This window comes from Cydia amplana, chromosome 7, assembly GCF_948474715.1.
Source record: "Cydia amplana chromosome 7, ilCydAmpl1.1, whole genome shotgun sequence".
Classification (NCBI taxonomy): domain Eukaryota; kingdom Metazoa; phylum Arthropoda; class Insecta; order Lepidoptera; family Tortricidae; genus Cydia; species Cydia amplana.
In genome coordinates, this window is record NC_086075.1 from 2,351,609 (window position 1) to 2,376,506 (window position 24,898).

General features: G+C 40.8%; 2 protein-coding genes and 1 long non-coding RNA gene across 3 annotated transcripts in view; 2 read left to right on the forward strand and 1 right to left on the reverse strand.

Moving 5' to 3' along the window:
• The window catches only part of LOC134649415 (uncharacterized), a 356,591-nt gene that overhangs the window by 146,404 nt on the left and 185,289 nt on the right, over nt 1–24,898 (reverse strand). The gene's annotated exons all lie outside the window — the stretch shown is intronic.
• The window catches only part of LOC134649372 (centaurin-gamma-1A), a 384,793-nt gene that overhangs the window by 138,299 nt on the left and 221,596 nt on the right, over nt 1–24,898 (forward strand). The gene's annotated exons all lie outside the window — the stretch shown is intronic.
• Nucleotides 15,369–19,560, forward strand: LOC134649351 (uncharacterized). The gene is made up of 2 exons (XM_063504064.1): nt 15,369–16,414; nt 19,483–19,560. Exons 1-2 carry the CDS (start codon nt 15,446–15,448, stop codon nt 19,498–19,500), a joined length of 987 nt encoding a protein of 328 aa, XP_063360134.1. The 5' UTR covers nt 15,369–15,445; the 3' UTR covers nt 19,501–19,560.

Genomic DNA, 24,898 nt, shown 5'->3' on the forward strand with positions numbered 1-24,898 from the left:
AGCCGAACGCGAGTGTAAGCGGTGGACTCGCGTCTCGTGGCGCGGCTCGCGGCTCGTCTCGTGGCTCGCGCGAGAGTCTAAATTGGGGGTTACAAGCATATTGATGTTAAAATTGATATTAAATAATTTCGTTTCCCCAAGACTAGTAGCGCGGTTACTAGACAGATAAGTTTGCATTTGCCTTCGATATTTTTGAATTATATGGGCCTAAAATACCCTTTGAATGCCTATAAACTATTCGAAGTGGCGCCGTTAATGATCTAAACTGGATTAAAAATATATTATCTGATTCTGAAAGCAGTAGTAACTACCAAGGTCACGCCGATGCCACGCCGATAGCGCAGCGTCGGCGGCGGCGGCGCGAAAATTTTGTCGGCGGCGGCGGCGCGCCGGCGCGGCGCTCATATCTAGTATGTTATAGTTTATCACGAATAAATGCGATGATTATGATTATGATTATGAATACTGCGTGTGTCTATGTTGCATCAAACCTGAGTTCCACTAGGTACTGCCAGGGTTCAGCATCAGCTCTATCTTGGGTACTGCTCTCCCAAGTGCTCATCAAGACGAGTCGGATGACCAAAACGGCGTTTGTCTATGTTGCACCAAACCTGAGTTCCATTAGGTACTGCCAGGGTTCAGCATCAGCTCAATCTTGGGTACTGCTCTCCCAAGTGCTCATCAAGACGAGTCGGATGACCAAAACGGCGTGTGTCTATGTTGCACCAAACCTGAGTTCCACTAGGTACTGCCAGGGTTCAGCATCAGCTCTATCTTGGGTACTGCTCTCCCAAGTGCTCATCAAGACGAGTAGGATGACCAATACGGCGTGTGTCTATGTTGCATCAAACCTGAGTTCCACTAGGTACTGCCAGGGTTCAGCATCAGCTCTATCTTGGGTACTGCTCTCCCAAGTGCTCATCAAGACGAGTCGGATGACCAAAACGGCGTTTGTCTATGTTGCACCAGACCTGAGTTCCATTAGGTACTGCCAGGGTTTAGCATCAGCTCTATCTTGGGCACTGCTCTCCCAAGTGCTCATCAAGACGAGTAGGATGACCAATACGGCGTTTGTCTATGTTGCACCAGACCTGAGTTCCATTAGGTACTGCCAGGGTTTAGCATCAGCTCTATCTTGGGCACTGCTCTCCCAAGTGCTCATCAAGACGAGTCGGATGACCAAAACGGCGTTTGTCTATGTTGCACCAAACCTGAATTCCATTAGGTACTGCCAGGGTTCAGCATCAGCTCAATCTTGGGTACTGCTCTCCCAAGTGCTCATCAAGACGAGTCGGATGACCAAAACGGCGTTTGTCTATGTTGCACCAAACCTGAGTTCCATTAGGTACTGCCAGGGGTCAGCATCAGCTCTATCTTGGGTACTGCTCTCCCAAGTGCTCATCAAGACGAGTCGGATGACCAAACCGGCGTTTGTCTATGTTGCACCAAACCTGAGTTCCATTAGGTACTGCCAGGGTTCAGCATCAGCTCTATCTTGGATACTGCTCTCCCAAGTGCTCATCAAGACGAGTCGGATGACCAAAACGGCGTTTGTCTATGTTGCACCAGACCTGAGTTCCATTAGGTACTGCCAGGGTTCAGCATCAGCTCTATCTTGGGTACTGCTCTCCCAAGTGCTCATCAAGACGAGTCGGATGACCAAAACGGCGTTTGTCTATGTTGCACCAAACCTGAGTTCCATTAGGTACTGCCAGGGTTCAGCATCAGCTCTATCTTGGGTACTGCTCTCCCAAGTGCTCATCAAGACGAGTCGGATGACTAAAACGGGGTTTGTCTATGTTGCACCAAACCTGAGTTCCATTAGGTACTGCCAGGGTTCAGCATCAGCTCTATCTTGGGTACTGCTCTCTCAAGTGCTCATCAAGACGAGTCGGATGACCAAAACGGCGTGTGTCTATGTTGCACCAAACCTGAGTTCCACTAGGTACAGCCAAGGTTCAGCATCAGCTCCATCTTGGGTACTGCTCTCCCAAGTGCTCATTGTGACGAGTCGAATAGCCTAAACGGCGTGTGTCTATGTTGCACCAAACCTGAGTTCCAGTAGGTACCTACTGCCAGGTTTCAGGGTCATTTTGTTGTCTCATTTTAAAATATCACGACCTGATAATTCACTGAAGCTTGTATTCATATGCTTATTTTTAATTTTAATACCTAGCTCCAAGTTTCTAAGCAATAGTAACATTAATTATTAGTTTATGAAAAAATTGATTTAATTGCATTAAACGTTAATTTAGATTGACAATCAATGTAATTAAACGTCTCAAAATTCAATTCTAATTAACTTAATTTAAATTGATGCGTAATGCAATTGACTAATTGCGGATTTAATGGTTAATGGAAATGATTAATTGTTAATTAGAATTACACATTACGGCCAACCCTGACTGGACCACGGTCAAGATCCAAAACAAGGGGGGGGGCAAGGCGCTAATCATCTCATCAGCCTACCTTCCCTACGAGGCAGCGGATCCAATCACTGGGCAACTGAGGGATCTTGCTATCTACGGCAGCCAGGTGAACACCGACCTGGTCATCGGCTGCGACGCAAATGCACACCACGTCATCTGGGGGAGCTCAGGTGTCAACAGAAGAGGGGAGAAGGTACTGGATTTTCTGGTAAGCTCCTCTTTACAAATATTAAATAAAGGCAATGAACCGACATTCGTCAATGCGAGGCGGGGTGAGGTTATTGATATAACGCTAGCGTCCAACAACGCGAGTAATAAGATCAGCTCATGGCATGTCTCTGGGGAGATTTCTTTATCGGACCACAGATATATATGCTTCAGGTATAAGACTAAAATCGAATTAGGAACTATACGCAAACGGAATCCCAGAAACACCAACTGGTTAGCGTTCAAAAGCGACCTGAAGGTGGAACTGGGAGACCCTAAAGGCAAGTTAAACTCTATTATTGACATAGAACTTGAAACAGACAGAATAGTACAAGCTGTCTGCACAGCTTGGTCAAACAACTGCCCGGAAAAGAAAATCCTGGCGAAGAAGGCGCCTTGGTGGAACCCGGAGATTGCTAAACTCCGGAGGGAAACCAGGGCTGTCTTCAATGATGCTAAAAGGACCAATGACTTTGAGCATTACGCGCAGAAACTCACGGAATACAGCAAAGCCGTGAGGAAAGCAAAAAGGAAAGCATGGATGAACCATTGCGATCAAATCAGGTCCATACCGGAAGGCATGAGACTCACAAAGGCACTAGCCGCAACGAAGTCAGTCCCACTTACTTCCATTAGAAGAAGTGACGGAGGAATGACTGAAACGGGGCTCGAAACCCTTAAAGTTATGTGTAACACACACTTCCCAGGCTCGATAATACATCAGAGCGTAACGGACGATGTAGTAAACAGTGCAATGGAACAATCCATTAGCACAACCAGGTACAACTGGGACACGTCTAAAAAGGTAGTAGATCACGATAAGATACAATGGGCACTATCCACATTTCAACCATACAAAGCCCCGGGGCCAGATGGAATCTACCCCATACTACTACAAGAGGGCGCCAATGTACTAATACCGCACTTAGGTAGATTGTACAGAGCGTGTATAGCCTTCGGACACGTGCCGCGTGTATGGAGGATGGTAAAAGTAACGTATTTGCCTAAACCAGGCAAAGCAGATTACACAGAAGCCAAATCATACAGGCCGATAAGTCTGTCATCGTTTTTCCTCAAAACACTGGAGAAACTGGTAGACAGACACATAAGGGATGGTCCTCTTAAGAGGCATCCACTGCACCAATTGCAGTGTGCGTACCAGCCGGGTAAATCGACTGAAACGGCACTACACCTGGTGACAACCAGAGCGGAACAGGCGATAGAAAACAAAGAACTATGTCTGGCTACTTTTCTAGACGTGGAGGGGGCATTCGACCGCACCACGTATCAGGCAATCAGTATTGCAGCATCTAAACATGGCATAGAGCCGACAATCTGTAGATGGATTGGTACTATGCTAAATAGCCGACTAATAACATCCTCCCTTATGGGAGACGAAATACTAGCTACGGCTACGAAAGGTTGCCCACAGGGTGGGGTTCTCTCACCAACTCTCTGGAGTCTGGTAGTTAACTCACTGTTGGAAGAACTAAACAAAGGCCCAATACATACGGTAGGGTATGCAGATGATTTAGTGATTCTTGTAAACGGAAAATTCCCGGGAACAGTATCGGAAATCATGAATAAAGCACTGAAGCAAGTGGAGAGATGGTGCAACTGTCATCAACTCTCCATAAACCCAGGCAAAACAGTGGTAATACCGTTTACCAGGAAAAAGACCCTTAATGGCATGAAGCAGCTGAAGCTTTATGGAAGGGTCCTGGAAATGTCCAATGAAGTGAAATATCTAGGCGTAACACTTGATAAAGAACTGAACTGGAGAAAGCATGTCGAACTCACAATCACCAAGGCACTTAGAGTGTTTGGAATGTGTAGATCGGCTTATGGCAAAACGTGGGGTCTAAACCCCAAGGTACTAAGATGGATCTATACCATGATGGTAAGACCAATCATCTTGTACGGATGCCTGGCATGGTGGCCAAGGACACTAAAGAGAACATGCAGGGATGCCCTTATGAAAATACAAAGAACGGCATGCATGGCTATTACTGGTGCGTTTAGAACGACGCCAACCGCGGCGATGGAGGTACTGCTAGACCTTCCACCGTTACACCTAGTGATACAATCTGAGGCGCGGAAATCGTTACACAGGTTGGCCCTAACAGGCCTCTGGAGCGATAGCAAGCCAAAGACCAAGCACACAAACATGGAATGCGACAATTTCGTGAAAAGGATTACGAACATGGGCTGCGATAAAATGCAACCCAAGTTTGTATTCCATAAGAATTTTAACGTTAAAATTCCAACAAGGGCAGAATGGACCGAAGGTCTTGAAGCACCAATCCCTGATGAAAACGACATCATATGGTACACAGATGGGTCTAAGACAGAATCTGGTACGGGAGCAGGCATTTATGCAAATGACTTTAGTAGTAGTATAAGCATGGGCAATTACGCCACTGTCTTCCAAGCTGAGACTTTCGCTATAATTGCCTGCGTGCATGAGAATATAGTTAGGCAAACCCAAGGGAAGAATATCTATATACTCAGCGACAGTCAGGCGGCACTCAAAGCGCTTGAATCGCACAGAGTGGACTCTAGACTGGTATATAATGGCGTCCAAGCTCTGAACCAGCTTGGAAGGCAAAACAGAGTGCAACTGGTATGGATCCCAGGGCACGAGGGATTCATAGGCAATGAAAATGCAGATGAACTTGCCAGAACCGGATCTGAAAGCAACTTTATAGGTCCGGAACCATTCGTGGGGCTCTCACAGGGAACCATCACAACGGCTATTAAAGACCATGCCAAGACCAAACATCAGGAAGAATGGAACAGTCTGACGGGTCTAAAGCATGCAAAGCTCTTCATGCAAGGAGTAGACTCCGGCTGGAGCAAAAAGCTTTGGAAACTTAGCAAAAGACAACTCCAAATCATAACGGGGGTGTTCACTGGTCATTACGGGGTCAAGGGAATTCTGACCAAGATGGGACATTCTGACAACACCGATTGTCGTATGTGTGGCGAAGAGGAAGAGACAGTGAAACACTTAATGTGTGAATGTCACGCCCTCGCCAGACAAAGAATGAAGGACTTTGGAGCAGGATATCTGGAACCAAAGGACTTTAAAACGCTACCCATGAGCTCCATCATCCGACACATGGATATGGTGGGAAAAGCTCTTGAGTAGCTGACGGATCTTCTCCAGGGGGTAATTGCACAAAAGATCCCTATGGGTCGAAGTGTATCCGTAAGGGCCCCCGAAAATAATAAGATAAGATAAGATAAGACTGTACCCTTCCATCTTAACCAATTCATCATCATCCTTGTGATTGGCCACTATATAGTAATTGGTCTTTCCTAAAAACAACGGGTTGCACCAGGGAGTGCCGGCAGAAGTGAAAACTCAATGACTATTGCAAAATGCACTATGTATAATTGAGGTTAACGCCATCTAGTGTTAGCGTTAATTACTTGAAACCCCTAAGCACATCAGCGTTAGTACTCTAGTTATATTAATACCAGTTAGAGCGAAACTCACTAGATGGCATTTAAATCAATAAAGAAAAACTCAATGACATTAAATTTAACAGTTTTTCGATCAGGTCACGTGTCCGTCTTACGCTGTCTCGAGTTTAACATTTTTTCCCCACCTCAAAAAGTGCACAGCGCCGCTAAAGAAGTTTTCACTTCAACAAATCAGAAAGAAACAAGCCAATTGAAACCTTATTGTTAAGAGTGGCCAATTACTATGTAGTGGCCAATAAAGCCCTCGCTACACGGTCGCCGACAAACCTTCTAACCGTCTGACCTTGGTCTGTCCTTGGTCAGTTTTGGTCAAATTTTGTTGGAAACAACTGTGTACACGGTCCGTCCAGACCAAGGCCACGCGGTCTGAGGGGCTTGTCGGCGACCGTGTAGCAAGGGCTTAAGTATAGCAGTCACCCTATGAATAAACTTATCAACGATATTTATTCCTGAAAGTGTCACATCTCACAACCTCACTTCGTAATCCGCTGACCGCACACGGGCGGTAAATCATGTGAGCATGTTGAAAGTTTGCACGTAAATCACTGTTCGCCGACAGTTCGGATACGGCTAACTAGGAGTTTGGCTAAATAGGGAAATAGCTGGTTTTGTTACCAATATGTTGTATATTGTGATACATGTTAGAAAAATTACATTTTCGCACACATTTTTATATTAAGGTCATTTACTAAAAAGGAACTTACGGCTCGATTCGAACTCTGTTCAAACAAAAACGTCACTTTTGACACTGACATATCCAATCCATATCGAAACTAGATGTAATATTTGACGTATCTTAAAGTTCGAATCGGGCCGTGAATCGCTTACGTTTACTAGTTAATTACTGGATTTCATGTGGATGAGATCCGAAAACCATCGTTCCGATTGAAATTGTTGTTATTTCCACCGAACTTTTCTACTATAAATGACGATCCGTGTACATAAAGTTACTGTACTTACAGTTTAAAATAATTATCCTAGTCATTTTTCCACGCAAAGTGAACTAGCAAATGGCAATTAAAAGTTTCCATTAATAACTCAAACTAGGGATTAACAGGAAAACCTAATATGCTGGCGCCATCTGTAAAATACTTTGAAGGGACAACGTCATTGCTTTAACACATTGAGGCTCGCTTGGTGGGCACTCTTTTCGTAGTCGCTTTCCTCTACAAAGCGGAAAAAGTAGCGCTACGAAAACGTTGGCAGCGAATGCGTTAAGTCAGACGAACTCGTCGCCAACAAATCGTTCCCATACAAACGAAATTATACCTTTATTTTTATACGACATACTTAACCCATTCAGTACTAATCACGATACGTTGTCGTTTTGCCTCTACGAAGCATTTTCGCTACATACCGGGAAATCCTTTTTATCCGGGACCGTAGCTCAGCGGTGAATGTATTAAATTACTTGATATTTGGCATGAACATTTATGTAACATAATTATCGAACGAGCGAGCGAAGCGAAGTGAAGTTCTTACATTCAACTTGGAGCACACGGCTGGCTAGGGGCACGTCCCGGCATTTCGATGTTTTTAAGCTGAACTATCAGAGGATAGTTTGATACACAATAACTTAAGTAAATTTGTTCTAATTTAAATGAAATTGGGTAAACGTGTAGTTGAGAGCATTGTATTTTAGTCATTAAATTATGAGCAGGCTCGATCAAGGGGTTATTGAGCTAGAAGAGCTTAGAAGGCTAAAAGCTATTTGTGAGGGGTCTTGCTATTCTGGTCATCTTTTTAGCAAGAAAGTATGGTCGAGTTTGGTATCAAACGAAAGTGCTCGGCTTACACATTTTATAATATAGCTTTTAAATTCACAATTTTAAAATAATGATCTAACATTTTGGCGAACCGCGAGTTCTCAGTTCGGGGCGAACTACTAGTAATATCTAGTCTGGTACTAGTTTTCATTTTTGAAAAATGGCACACAAAAAAAAATAGAACGAGTAGAAGTGCTATGTAAAAAACGTTACCTAGAACGATTCGCGACATTTCCAAGCAGTGTTTTAACTCAACGCTGATTTTCGTGTTACACTGGTTACTTCAAATGCGCTACAGGAATACAAGCTCAAGCTTGTATATGTCGGAGGCAGATCGTAAAATCGGCCATATCGAGATATTCCTAGGCATACCATGAAACGCCGCCATTTCATGATCTGACTAGCGACTACCAGCCATATCGTTCAAACATCAACGTTAGACGATTTGCCTAGCGACGTTTAGGCATATCAAATAGTAGGGTGTGATATTCCTAGGCATATCATGAAACGCCGGCATTTCATGATCTGACTAGTGCGACCATCAGCCATATCGTGGAAACTCAAGGGGTGATATTCCTAGGCAGATCATGAAACGCCGGCATTTCATGATCTGCTTAGCGACGACCAGACATATCGTGCAAACCTCAAGGGGTGATATTCCTAGGCAGATCATGAAACGCCGGCATTTCATGATCTGCCTAGCGACGACCAGCCATATCGTGCAAACCTCAAGGGGTGATATTCCTAGGCAGGTCATGAAACGCCGGCATTTCATGATCTGCCTAGCGCGACCACCAGCCATATCGTGCAAACCTCAATGGGTGATATTCCTAGGCAGATCATGAAACGCCGGCATTTCATGATCTGCCTAGCGACGACCAGCCATATCGTGCAAACCTCAAGGGGTGATATTCCTAGGCAGATCGTGAAACGCCGGCATGTCATGATCTGCCTAGCGACGACTAGCCATATCGTGCAAACCTCAAGGGGTGATATTCCTAAGCAGATCATGAAACGCCGGCATTTCATGATCTGCCTAGCGACGACCAGCCATATCGTGCAAACCTCAAGGGGTGATATTCCTAGGCAGATCATGAAACGCCGGCATTTTATGATCTGCCTAGCGACGACTAGCCATAGGTATCGTGCAAACCTCAAGGGGTGATATTCCTAGGCAGATCATAAAACGCCGGCATTTCGTGATCTGCCTAACAACGACCAGCCATATCGTGAAAACCTCAAGGGGTGATATTCCTAGGCAGATCATGAAACGCCGGCATTTCATGATCTGCCTAGCGACCACCAGCCATATCGTGCAAACCTCAAGGGGTGATATTCCTAGGCAGATCATGAAACGCCGGCATTTCATAATCTGCCTAGCGCGACCATCAGCCATATCGTGCAAACCTCAATGGGTGATATTCCTAGGCAGATCATGAAACGCCGGCATTTCATGATCTGTCTAGCGACGACCAGCCATATCGTGCAAACCTCAAGGGGTGATATTCCTAGGCAGATCATGAAACGCCGGCATTTCATAATCTGCGTAGCGACGACCAGCCATATCGTGCAAACCTCAAGGGGTGATATTCCTAGACAGATCATGAAACGCCGGCATTTCATGATCTGCCTAGCGACGACCAGCCATATCGTACAAACCTCAAGGGGTGATATTCCTAGGCAGAACATGAAACGCCGGCATTTCATGATCTGCCTAGCGCGACCACCAGCCATATCGTGCAAACCTCAATGGGTGATATTCCTAGGCAGATCATGAAACGCCGGCATTTCATGATCTGCCTAGCGACCACCAGCCATATCGAGCAAACCTCAAGGCTCAAAAGGAACGTAAACTTGTATTAAAAAGTACGATCTGGCAACACTGCTCGGACGCAGCGCCATATAGAATGCAGCGCCACCAGTGGAAAAAAATTCAATTATTTTACGATGCGATCGGTATGAATGAAGCTAGGAATTCGACGAATACATTGCTCCCATCGATCTGCCGAATCTTTTATAAGACAGATCGTGATATGCCTGAGTTAATTTTAGTCAGATCATGAAATGGCGGCGTTTCATGATATGCCTAGGAATATCTTATCAATTATTTTACGATGCGCCCGGTATGAAGCTAGGAATATCAACGAATACATTGGTCTGACCGATCTGCCGCCTCTTTTATAAGGCAGATCGTGATACGCCTGGGTTAATCTTAGTCAGATCATGAAATGGCGGCGTTTCATGATATGCCTAGTAATATCTCGATATGCCCGATTTTACGATCTGCCGCCGACATATATACAGTTAATATAAAACATCAATTCGCTGGAATCGAGAACGAATGGAAACTGTATTAAAATAGTAGTTTATGCAACAGTGATATAATAAGGGTTCTTAAAATTCAAGGGTCGAAGTTACAAAACGAGACGTAGTCGAGTTTTGTAAAAAAAGACCCGAGAATTTTAAGAACCAATTATGAGCTGTTGCATACATTACTTTTTCTATGACAGCTGCAGCAAAAAAAAAAAAAAAAAAAAAAATTATTAAAAAAAAATTGAGTTATTATTTAAAAAAAAAAGAGTTATTATTGTAAATGAAAACATACCTCTTTCAATCAAGATGATCGGAACTTGTATCTTTAAAAAAAATAAAGCAGTTGTATTATACTCATAAGATGACTGCTAGCAGTCATCTTATGAGCCTATAGACAAAGCATTCAAATGACATTGCTTTAGATATCACTGTCAGTCATTTAATTGACACATTTAAGTGCTGGAGTAGAAAAAAGTATATTTCCGGTGGCTCTACAAACTTTTAATAAACACAATGCGAATTTTTGATGATACACGTGGAACGGAAAGATTGCTGTACAATGTACATGTTTATGTACATTTTTTTAAACAGTGGAATAAAAGATACACGTGGGCGTAGATACTCGTGCGTGGCAAAATATAATTCGCAGTTTGAATAAGTAGGATACTAACAGAAGACGGAAAAAATATATTTAATTACCGCGTTGTTTCAAAATATCTCTCGTCCGTTGAAAAATCTAAGGGAATCACGAATAATGTCACGAAAACTACATTGCTTTGAAGTTCTTTAGATACGAACTTGAAGATCGCTCATTATTGGTTCACGCGAACAAGAATTGAAAAAAAAGACGCGTAAGATGCGCGACAATCGTCAAGGTCGTATCGAAACCAGTTCGAAACCATAATACGTAAATTGTTAAATTAGAATCCACCTATGTAGGTACCTGTACCTTTTGATAGATATTTTTAATTTTTTAGCTTTAGTATTAGTTGTACTTAATTCTAGTTTTATATTCATTTTATAACACTTATTGTTCAGTCTTTTATTAATGTATTTTATTGAATCTATAGCCTGACCAGTAATATATGATACCTATGTAGGCCTAAGCTGGTCGGTTTTTTATCATCTGTCATCATGCCTGGCACATTCTAACAAGTATGCAAGTGCGCAAGTGACGCATGACATGACAAGTGATAAAAATGCGACCATAATACGGCCGCTGGATAAATATTCACCGCTTTTGCAAGGCATTCTGAAGGGCTCAGATGGCCAGCTCTTTATCATTTGTCACCATGCCTGTCACGTTCTAACAAGTATGTAAGTGCGAAAGTGACGCATGACATGACAGGTGATATAAACGCGAACATGATACCACTGCAGATTTAAGTTTCACCGATCCTGGTTATTATTATCATAAAAGTTCCAGTCAACATTTTCACTCATGTCAGGCGTGTCTCACTCCGCGATTTCGTCGCTTTGCTACAGGTAGCTAAAAGTACATCCGTTCGGCCCCAATTTTGGGGAAAGCCATAAGCCGCGCGTGGCGCTGTCGCCATCTAGCGGCCATATCTGTGCTGATCGTAACAGACGCGTTTTATTGGAGAGTGAGTCTTCTGTACTTAGTACATACTATTATTTATTCTGTGCTCATGTGTAGAAATTGAACACCCTCGTTCAGGCCAATCATCCCATGAAATTGAGGTCATTGCCCTTTCGAAAAAACGGCTTGAGGATGATAAATCTACACTTCAGCCGGACGGTTCGGACAAAGTTGAGTTGTTTACAAAAATAACTCCTTATGTAGTAACAGCAACCTCTTATCTTAACTGACCAACGGTATAAATATAGACCTTAAAAATAAGGTTCACGAATTTGTAGTTAATAGTTTGGATATTCGACATTGCAACCGACAATTTTAATGTAAAGAACGCCCAAGATCTTCCGAAGAATTCTTGCGTCGCCATCTTCATTTCTACTGGTTCTTTTTTATAACAGGTGGGCCTTATGACTTAAAGGTCAATTACTCAATATAGGTAAGTGTAAGGCCTGAGTGGACGCTCGAGTTGGGCGTGCAGCGGGGCGGGGCGTGCGGCGTACATGTTAATCAAATGCAAACGTATAGGAGCGGCACGCTGCTCAAATTACTTGTGAGCCCGACGCCACGCTGGACGCCCCGCCGAACGCTCCGCTTCGAGCGTCCACTCAGGCCTTACATTTAAGTGTAACTGGCCTTCATATAGTTTACGCATTGAGTAGTGTACTTTATTGCGAGTTCATACATTCGTTACTTGCTACTTGCGTTTAGTGACTGAACTTGGAATAAAAACTAATCAATGTGTAAACAGAGGGAATCGCGAAATACGGAAATCGAAATTTCGTTATCTGCCTCTCTATCGCTCTTTGAGTTTGTGTGGACCAGCGACGTTGAGCGCGCTCCAATCTGGCTTAACTTTTGATCCGCGAATATGAAGGCTTTACGGGTCCAGACTGCTTTATTACTAATATCAGGCCTACGGAAAACGGTATAAATAAACTTTTATCACTACATTTAGCAGCGGATAAACTATAACCATAAAACTAGTGATTTTTATTTGGCAGAGTTCTGTGGATGAAGTGTATGATGTTATAAATAAATAATGATTAAGTATAAGAATATTAATTATGTACTTATTAACTTATTGGTTTTATAATGCATGTAGTTTAGTTTAATTGTTTAGTTTGTCTTTTTATGTTCCAATAATAAAGTTTTAAAATTACTCATTGAAGATGATATGACACACAGTTTTGTTACTACTACTAACTATACCCATAGGTTAAGAAATAGTCCCTTCTCTATGTCACATTTCCGATTTAAGTCGATTAAAATTCTCCAGTTAACGTATAAATTCAACTCACACTCTCTAACTTCCCATAGACTCCTTCAATCTTCCATCAAGTTCAATTTATACAACCTGTCCATTCAATTAATTCTCGTAATTGTCACCTTTATCACCATTCAATAGAGTTCAAAAAAAACAATGCACAATTCTTGAGCGTGACGTTCGGCAGTCATTTATTTTGTTGCCCCTCCGTGATCGCGACGAATCAAAATGGATCCAATAAACAAAAGACAAACATTCCCACAATCGAACACGAACGTGACATATTGAGAAGCAGCGCTGTCCCTGTTGGTATCTCATTTGCTCCAGTCAAAGTAAATAATACCTTGTGTAAGATACGAAGGGTCTAAATTTGAACGATGACGTTGTTTCTGGGTTTCTTCAAATTCATACAATGTCCCGACACAGGTTGCTTTTAATTATAAAAGTAATTAAAAAGTCGACGCCCCGTCAGCTGCGAAATGAATTTATAAAACCCATTTCTCTTGCTCGTTTCTCTAAAATGTGTGAAAAAGACATTTTTCGCGATGCACTCTAGAATGCACATGTAATTTAGTTTGTGGTCATCTGTGATGTCGTTTTGACGGGCAGGAACCGTAATGGCCGGAATTTTTCTACCTTTTTCGCTGTATATTTTCGTTTCATTTGATATTCCGCTTTGTGGAGGACTTTGTGATATTTCAAGTGCTCGTATAGCTACAATTCGATGTTGAATTTTCTTTACGATCAAATGTTAATGAAATAATGAACCGCCTTTCGACTGCAATGTTGGAGAACTACTTCAGTTCTCACTAGACTTATATCGACCGGGATATCAACCGTGATTACCTTTTGTATTGTTTCGAGCCCCCGATATTTCGTCATATCCCGGTCGATATAAGTCTAGTGAAACTAACCGTGAATAATTCAAAACTGTTACTTCAGTTCCCGTTTGTATATGTCTTTAAATTTGGAGTACGTTATTTTCTTGAAGGTAGTATTGGTCTGGAATACCGCGGGAAACAGCTCATTCCACAGTTTAGCTGTGCGAGGCAGGTAGGTATTTCTTGACGACACCGACGTCTCGAATTGTATTGCAAATCATCCGTGACAATAGGCTACCCTATCGCCTAAGTTCTCTTTACTTATGCTAGTCACGCAACGTCTCCAGTTTTATCTATTTTGACCCAACTTATACCCTAAATCATGTAAATACCCTGTCAAATGTTTTTCAGTACGTTACCAGTAAAAGCACTTTGTGTCTGTCCAAAAGTTTTACTCGATTTGTCATTTATTGGTTCTCTAGGGCCGTATCGGTTTCTAACTTTAGTTTATTTATTATATGTATATCAGACAAAGAAATTTACTAAGGGATGGTAACCAAACCTTCCTTCTCCGTTAAATTTTGCTATTTTTATTTTAACGGAAACTTCATAGTTTTCTACTAAATAATTTGGGAATAAATTAGATAATATTGGATGTTCATCGTAATGAAGCGAAAATGATCTGTTTATCACGCAAAGTTCATGCCTGCGGCAATTTTGCGCTCCAATGTTTAATATACAGACGACTAAACAAGCTTGGGCCGGGTATTAAGTACAATAATTCAATTTTTAGATTAGGAATTATTCTGTAGAACACAGACTTAATTAAGTCTGTGCTGTAGAAGTAAGCTAGAGATTCTAAATCAGGTATTTTACCTATGCGGTAAGATTCTGAAGGAAATAATTAGTGATATTAGATTTTTTTGAGATTATTCGATTAGTACATTGATGTGTACGTGCGTTTGCGCTAAAACGTTGGAGGCGTCCACGCAAGCGGTGTGCCGTCTCTTAAGGTTTCGTCACACAGGCGCGTTTTCCAGGCGGGTTTTATATGTAAAAGCGGCGCGCCCCGCTCACGCCCCGCCCGGAAACGCGCCTGTGTGACGAATCCTTAATAATCTTAAGGATCTGTACATATATTACAACAAGCACGCATCCGGCGTGCACAGGCCTTTGTAATACTACAGAAAGAACCGCAAAATTATCACTAAAACGTTTAAACACTGCTACTAAACACTATTATTTGCTTCAATCTTCCATCACACGCAGCTGACCAAACCTCAACCTTACTACACAGTCAGTCAGTATTGATATGTGGGTAGATCAAGATGTAGGGTAGGTTGAATCGGCATGCAACAAAAATAATAAACCAGTCTATAATCAGCTGTCGTGGTTTCATTGTACTATTCCTAATACTTTACATGGCGCAGCCGGAAAAAAGACTTATTTACCATTGTAGAATTATAAATAAAGTGTAAAACTCTGTGCGGACGGTAATAAACTTGTGTGTCGTTATGAATAAATAAGTATCGTGAGAGTGAGAATTGTTTATCGCCACTATGGAGTCAGTGCTGCATCCGCCATTACCGTTCAAATTCGAGAACAATTTAGTGAACGTTACGTCGGGAAATTTATGCAAAGAATGGGAAAAATGGAAAAAGGCCTTTCAAATTTACTACGAAGCTTGTGAAATCGCGAAAAAACCACAGAAGGTCCAGATTAACATTTTGCTGCATGTAATAGGTGATAAGTGCCGCGAGGTATATGACCAGTTTAGCGAAGAATCCAAAACAGTAGATGAGTTGTTAAAGAAGTTTGACGGATTTTTCGAACCCAAAAAGAACCTCGCCGTAGAAAGGCATAGATTCTTCACACGGAACCAGCAGGAGTTCGAATCTATTGAACAGTATGTCTTTGAATTAAATGTGATGGCGGCAAAGTGTGAATTTAAAGATCTTTGCAGTGACCTTGTGAGGGATCGGTTAATATGTGGAATTCAGGAGACAAATTTGCGAGAACGACTTCTACGAGAAAGTGACTTGACGCTGCAAAAAGCTATAGAAATATGTAGGCTAGCCGAAATATCTCGTGCTCAAGCTGGTCATATTAAGCAGGAAAATGTGGAACATCATGTGCATGAAATGAAAAATAAACAAAAAATCGCGACGGAACGTCAAGGCCAACCGAGCTGTTGTTATAGACAAGAACGTGAGGAGACAGAGGATAAGGCGGTACATGCGGTCAGCGCGAGCGGGCGCGGGCGCCGCCGTAGATCGTGGCGAGGCGGGCGCCCCGGACAGGCTAATCACGCAGCTCCCGGGCAGGACAACCAGCCAGCGGCGCGCGGCAGGTGGCAGCGGTCGTCACAAACCAGCAGGACTGGCGGCCATAGCTGTTCGAGATGTGGGTCTACACATAGAAGATTTCAGTGTCCGGCATATGGTCAGCTGTGTGACAGGTGCCATGGTCGCAATCACTACTCGAGAATGTGTCGCGTGTACGAAATAAGAGGGGAATCCACCGATGAGGTAAATAATAAGCATAATTATAATGATGAGTGGTCTGCCACTTTATCCATTAATAATAAGAATATCACGTTTGAGCTGGACACGGGAGCTGAGGTCAATGTTTTGCCAGAGAGGTACTTAAAATTATTAGGAATAGATAGGCAGTCCCTTAGTACAACCGCGGTTAAAATATATGGTTATTCACAAGACTTGATACCGATTGCGGGTAAATGTAATCTAAAAGTTATGTATAAAAATAATCCTTACATTTTGGAGTTTATTATAGCAGAGCTCAAGTCAAGTCCAATAATTGGTAGATTCTCTTGTAGAGAAATGTGCTTAGTACAAAGAGTCCATGCGCTGTCTATAGGTAGGTCAAATAATGCCACGTCTATATTAGATGAGTACCCCGACGTTTTTGAGGGTATGGGATGTCTACCGGGAGAATACAAAATACAATTACAAGATCATGCCCAACCGGTAATTCATGCCCCTAGGAAATTGCCAATTGTGTTAGTAGAACAGGTTAAAAATAAATTGAAAGAAATGCAGGATCAAGGCATCATCGCAAAAGTCGAAGGACCCACCGACTGGGTAAATAGCATGACTGTCGTCAAAAAACCGAACGGAGACCTGCGAATATGCCTTGACCCGAAGGATTTAAATAAAGTAATTAAGCGAGAACATTTTAAATTGCCTACTCTAGATGAAATCACTTCAAGTCTAGCGGGGGCAAAGTACTTTAGCACTCTTGATGCTAAGCAGGGTTTTTGGCAAGTGAAGTTGAACCAAGCTAGTAGTGACCTATGCACCTTCAATTCCGCCTTTGGTAGGTACAAATTCCTACGCATGCCGTATGGAATATCCTCTGCGTCTGAAATCTTCCATAGGAAATTATATGAATATTTTGACGACATAGAAGGAGTAAAATTATTCATAGATGATCTATTGATTTACGCCGATACTAAAGCATTACATGATATTAGGCTAAGGAAAGTGTTACAAAGATGCAGGGAAATAAATATAAAACTAAACAAAGAAAAGTGCAAGATAGGCTTATCGGAGATAAAATACTTGGGTCATAAAATTACGCAACACGGAGTGAGTCCCGATGACTCACGCACTAGTGCTATAATGAACATGCCTACCCCTACAAGTGTCAAAGACTTAGAGAGGTTTCTTGGATTAATTACATATGTAGGCAACTTTATACCTAACCTCTCTGAAAAAACTCATATATTACGCGAGTTACTAAAGAAAGACGTACACTGGCACTGGGAGTCGAGGCACGATAGTTGTTTTAATGCTTTAAAAAAATGCTTGTGTAGTCCTCCAGTTCTGCAATATTATGACGTTAAAAAACCGGTAACGATTTCAGTAGACGCGAGTAAAAATGGTTTAGGTGGATGCTTACTTCAAAATGGTCTACCTGTTTGTTATGTATCTAAATCGCTGACAAAAACAGAACAAGCCTATGCACAGATCGAAAAGGAATTATACGCCTGTGTTTTCGCTTGTGAAAGGTTTTATACATACATATATGGTAAAAATGATGTTACGATCGAAACTGACCACAAACCACTAGTCAGCATAATTAAAAAACCGTTAATTAATACTCCCGCTCGATTACAAAGGATGTTGCTAAGATTACAGCCGTACACATTTAATTTAGTATACAAGCCTGGTAGATACTTATATATAGCTGATGCGTTATCTCGTGCGGTGCAGGCAGGGGCGGGCGCCGATGAAAACACACGGGCGAGCGACCTCGACGTGCGCGCGCAAGTGTGCGCGATCTCGGCAAGCAACCCTCTCACTGATACGCACTTTTTACAAATACAAAAATGCACGCAAGATGATGCTGAATTAAAAGAGCTGACTAAAACTATAAAAAGAGGATGGCCCAATCAGAAAAAAGATGTTAGTGATATATTAAAACCCTACTATGCATATCAAAACGAATTATCAGTTGCTTATGGCATTGTTTGGAGGGGAGATCGTGTTGTCATACCTAAATGCATGCGATCAGAAATGATTAAACGCGCACATAGTAGCCACTTAGGAATAGAAAAATGCAAACTGAGAGCGCGTGAGATTATGTTTTGGCCCCATATGAACTCACAGCTGCAAGACTACCTTTCACATTGTCAAGCTTGTTTGACATTTAGAAAACAAAACGTCAAGCAAACTTTAATGCAGCACGAACCCCCAAAAAGAGCCTGGTTAAAATTAGGTATAGATATATTTCATTTTAATGGGAAATCTTATCTGATAGTAATTGACTACTATAGTAAATTTGTAGAAGTAGTTAGGGTGAAATCCCTTTGTTCAAGTGTGGTTATTAAAAAATTAAAAGAGATATTTAGACGTCAAGGCATACCGGAAGTGATAGTTTCAGATAATGGGCCTGAATTTGCTTCATTTGAATTTAAAACTTTTTCTAAACAGTGGTTCTTCCAACATGTCACTTCCTCCCCCCACTACCCCCAGTCGAATGGTCAGGTCGAGCGAGCAGTCCAAATTATTAAAAAAATGTTAAAGAAAACCACATTCAATAATACTGATTTTAACATAGCATTGTTGGAATATTTAAATACTCCGCTTGACAATGATTTACCTTCACCCGCTGAACTCTTGAATAACAGGAAACTACGTAGTTTTTTACCATGTTCTCCAACATTACTAGCTCCTAAAATCCCGCGAAATGTCGAATTTTATCTAAAATCGCGTCAAAGTAAACAAAAACATTATTACGATAAAGGAGCTAAACACTTGCGAGAACTCCAAGTAGGCGAAAAGGTTAAGGTAAGAATAAACAATGAATGGCAAAACGGAACTGTGCATGGTACTGTAGGACCGCGGTCATATCTTATAAAAATGATGTCTGGTAGAATTCTAAGACGCAACCGCAGACAGCTGATCGTTGACTCACCACGGCGCTCAGATCAACCTGTAATATGTAATTATGACGATATAAACATAACTACGCCCTGTGCGCCGCATCCGCAGCCTCCCATCAGCTCCCGGGGTCCAAGTCCAAACCATGAGCAAATGAATAATACTAATTATTATGTTACTCGCTTTGGCAGGATGGTGAGATCTCCTGATCGGTGGACCTACCCTGTACCGGAACCTCGTCGCAATTAGATTAAGTTTCTACGCAGATGTAAACAATTAAATTGTGTTCGCATGATAAATATGAAAATCGAATTATGTACCTATGATTAAATTATTGAATATATAAGTCTGTTGAATGTGATAAAGATAATTAACAAATGTTAGAATGAATTTAAATGTAGATGGATACCTACACTTGCATGTGTAAGTTTATATCTCATCTTGTTAAAAAAATATATATATATATATATATATATAATGAATTTAATTAAGGGATCATTTAAAGGGAGGAGAAGGTAGGAATAATAAAAATAGTAATAAAATATTTATGCAATTTGCATGTTCTAAAGTAAAATACAAATATGTAATCAGTTATGTAATAAATTGTTTTTTTTTTTGTTTTTTCAAAAGGGGAGTTGTCAGTATTGATATGTGGGTAGATCAAGATGTAGGGTAGGTTGAATCGGCATGCAACAAAAATAATAAACCAGTCTATAATCAGCTGTCGTGGTTTCATTGTACTATTCCTAATACTTTACAGAATTAAGGTCGACTAATAGCCATTTAAGTGCTCCTGTTACTTCATTAAGCTCGTTTAAGTCCCTTCATGTGGTTCACTTTGGTATAAAGTTTAGTACAAAGTCGCATTAACTCGTTTGACAAGTCCGTTTGATAGTGCACTTGTGAGATAAGGGGCTTAAGAGTTGAGTGTACTTTTGGACGTGACTGTACTGGCTTGGATACACTGAAGTTTTGGGTTTATAAATTATTTATATAACTAAACACAACTTTATTATTAAGATAATAAGAGCGTATTTTGTACACCTCATCTGCTTAGCACTTTTTAGATGTTCTAATAAGAACACAGTATTCTAGCAGTACCTATCAATGTATTTTTATCAGCTTTCAAAAAGATTGAGGTTCTCACATATTTTATTTTTATTACTTACTTACGCTTTATCGCAGCCAATTAGAAACACCTAAGTTTAAAACAGCAAAGCTACCCCGTTTTCGAACTTATCCGACAGTAAACTACATAAATATAAGAAGAGAAACATTTCAACATGGTTAAGGGTCCCATCCTTTAATTTCAACCATTGTAAATAATAAAAGGACTCTTTTTACAGCACCTGAGGGTAAACTGACGCAACTAAATAATTCACAACGTGAAACAAGGACACATAAATGATAACGACCATCAATCGTCACACAAAATAACGAACTTGTGACGACAACTATATTCGTGTGTAGGTATGACGCCATTTTGTAACACTTTAAACTGTCGCATTCTGTACACATATTTATTGATAAGAATGGGTCTAACGTGATACCATCCGTGACCACAGCTGGTGCAACCCAGCTGAAACTTCGGTTAAGCTAAAAATTATGAAATTATAGCGCATTAGACCCATTTCGACTACATTTTGTGTGGTTTAAGGTCTAAAAATAAGAGCGCAATGCCATCGCCTGTAATTTGTTCCGAGAACTCACTAGATGGCGTTGCACTGATATTAAATCGTTAGCAGGTATGATTGGCACCCTAAGTGATGTTAAGAATATGCTTCTATAACCTATAGAGAATCTTTTGTAGATCATTTAATGTACAGAATACAATATAGCAGCATAATTAGTAGTACCTTAGGTTTTACCATTTTTGAACCAATACACGGAAAAAAAAATTTGTAGCCGAATTCATAGAGTTCTAGTTAAGTAAACTTAAGTAGGTATATAATAATCAGGAAATAACATTTTATCAATTAATATCCTAAAACCGATTTTGTTGTAACAAATCCACCAGTTGGTCGGTGCGCCATATTTGGAAAGTCCCTATTTTTTTATAGTATATAACAATATAATTTGTTGTTATGCAAATCTACCTACTACTAACCTTATGCAAATATTTCTTTCAGTGTAACAGTCTATGGATTTCTTTGTTCGATATACATCTGGAACATCACATGAGCGCTATCACATTAATAGTCGACTTAGTTGACAAACTCGCTCTGTGACGCTTGTGACACATATTTCCGCTGCAGCTCTTGGCTGCGTTGTTTCCAGTTTAGAATAAAAGGATTTGCGACGAGATTGACAGTCGTTATTTTTCCTTTATCTCTGGCAATATAGAGGGATGAGCTCACGTCAGACATCAAAGCTTATCATGGAAAGAACGCTATTGTGGGCGACTTGTTGAACAAAGTTTCGGCGAAGTTAGGGGTTTGCCGGTGTGCACCGAAATAGAAGGCAAAGTTGGGCTTTAATGGCCGCCATACGGAAATCAAATCCGTTTTAAGTTTAAATTGTGTTTGTGTGGTTAACCGACTTCAAAATGGCGGTATTTTGTGGGTATCTTTTTGGTTTATCAATTTTGTAATATTGTCTAAGAATTTAAAAGTTTTAAATATAGTTTTTTATGTGACTGTTGCATAATGAAAGGCATTAGAACATAATTATGTTTTTTTGAAACGAGCGAAGCGAAATTCATAATAAGATCACAAGAGTGTTTTGATGCCTCATTATGTACACTTAGATTGGCTTTCTCCATTCATAATATCATAAGCTCTCTATAATGTGTTCATTGGTATGCGCATCCGCATCTAATGTGGGGGGCGCAGGGATCTGATATCGGATATCGCATGACCCTGGAGAAGACAGCTACTAAGAGAGTGCCCTATGATATCTAATCGTCTTATTATTGCATTAAGTGTTTATTTTGAACAGCAAACATTCATAAATTAATCAATTAATATAAAATACACTTTTTATATTGTACTAGCTTCCGCTCGTGACTTCGTCTGAGTGGAACGATGATTTTAATAACAAAACTTCTGTGAGACATAGACATATTAAATATATTAAAAAAGTAACTCTAAACGTAAACTCACGTATTTTAAGTCGAAAATGCGACAGCGGTGGTGAGTGACCCGTTTTTAATATATTTAATATGGGATGGTGATTGATAAAAACTATCCTTTATTCTTGTTCTTTCTTGGCCCTCAAACTATCTCCATACCAAATATCGTCGCAATCGGTTTAAGCGTGAGGATGTACCTAACACACAGATAGACACACAATGTTCTTGTAAAAATGTCACCTTTCTTATACACAGTTTGCCAATAAAGTATTTTTTAGAGTTACTTTTGCATTTGTTATATTAGATTGGCCGATGTAAACACGCTCTAAGTACAGATCGACGATTAATGTGTTCCATTTGCTGCATCGACGCCCGGAGGCAAACATTTAACCCTATTTACCCAATTGAGGTGTAGGTTCGTTTGAGGTACTAAGGCAGGTGAATCAACGGTGATTTGAGGTAAATTCATTTAGGATGCGGAGTTACGAGGGTCGCTTGGTCCTTGAACAACGATATAAGTCAAACTAAACTAGTTTATGGTACTTATGGTTAGTCGCGTTGTATGAATCTTACCAGTCAGCCAAGTTGTGAATCTAACTATTTGGATTGAGGTGACCTTCGGTTGGCAATTGCAGCTGCATTAGTGTAAGGCCTGAGCGGACGCTCGGAGCGGAGCGTTCGGCGGGGCGTGCAGCGTGGCGTCGGGTTCACAAGTGATTTGAGCAGCGTGCACTATAAGGCCGCTCCGATAGGTTTGCATTTGTTTAACATGCACGCCGTACGCCCCGCCCCGCTGCACGCCCAACTCGAGCGCCCACTCAGGCCTAACACTTACTGTTGCGACATTACTGCTGCCTGGACTTGGCGATAGAATGAGTGACGGATTGAACGTTCAAATCGTGACAGTAATGCGGCACCGAACGTCATTCATTTTATTAAGGAAATTGACAGTGACAGCGGCCGCGCATCCGTAATGCTGCCAGTGTAAGGCAGCTACAGTTTCCATTTTGATTTCACCTTAACTTGTTTAGTATCACAGTAATTTTCAAGACTACTCTCTTGTTTTCATTGAGTTTCCTATTTATGTATATATTTCCTTTTACATATTACATCAATATTGGTAATATTAAAATTTTCCTCAGAAACCTCTAATTAACGCTAACCTTCCTTGTTTCAGGTACTTCCCGAATAACTGCTAATTGGTATAGCCGACATCTTAACTATAACATAATATGTTATTATGAACTTCGTTAATGAGCGGTAACCAAGACAACTGTAATGCGGAAACTGTTTTGCTTTCGCTTGCGGTGAGTACATAATGCGCTAGCGAATGTTTAATCTAATTTTATGCAACAGTTGCATAATAACGGTTCTTAAAATTTAAGTAACAAAAGTAAAAAAAAAGGTTAGTTTGGCGATTTACAAGACCTAGTTTTATGCAACGACCACTTAAAAAATCTTGTAAAAATACACATACACAATATAAAATGATGTACCTAGCACAAAAGTAAATTATTAATCTCATAAACAAACAATTGTAGCTGAATGATACCGAAAAAGAAAGCTGAGCTATAACCGCGAAAACCGAAGTTCGAAAATTGCGGGCATTTTTCTCTGTCACACTAATTACGCTTTCATTGGAGTAAAAGAGAAAGATCCCCGGTTTTATAAAGTCCCCGTCGGGCGTCCACAACATAAACAAAATAAAAGTGGAAAGTTATTGTGAGGGGAAATTAGAGAGTCCATTATCCGAGGCGTAGGTTTCAGAGTGTCCCAGAAGTTTGTTAATTCTCTGTAGCCATATGATGCGTTTAATGTAAGGGTTTTGCTAAAGTAAAACAACAGGGGCCCGTTTCTCAAAAGTTTGTAACTTGTAATACAAGTGGAAGTCCCTTTCTAACAAAAGCTGTCAAAACGTGACATCCGCTTATATTACAAGTTACAAGCTTTTGAGAAACGGGCCCCCGGTCTTAATCCGGGCCCCAGTTTTTTGATTCGAGATTCAAGTTTCGAGTCGTTTTGGAGCCTGACTTAAACAAAAGGTCTCTAGGAAATAGGGGAATTTGGAAGCCAAAAAATACCATGGGCCACGGGTCATGAGGGGCATACATTTTTGACATATGAAAAAATATTATACTTATACTTTCTTTTATTACTAATATTTATATCTAAAATTACAAATTCTTTTATTATCTATTGTGTATATGGCACTAGGTAAAGTTTCTTAAAAAAATAGAATTGGAACAATATGGCTGTGAAAGAAGACGTTTGGTGTATAAATTCCTTTGGACCTTAACTGCGGATAGAGATCCGCCCAGCAGGAGCCTAAAAATGCGATTTAACCATTATATTTTAATTAATCAAAATTGCAATAGTCTTACTAGGTAAATTATTTTTAGACGTCTAGAGCATAATAGTATACATAAAATATACATTACACCAATGCCAATAAATGTCTTTACCCGTCGCCAGCAAAATATTCCCCAAAAAGGAAACCTTAAATTCACACTATCGCTTCAAACTGGGGCACATACGTC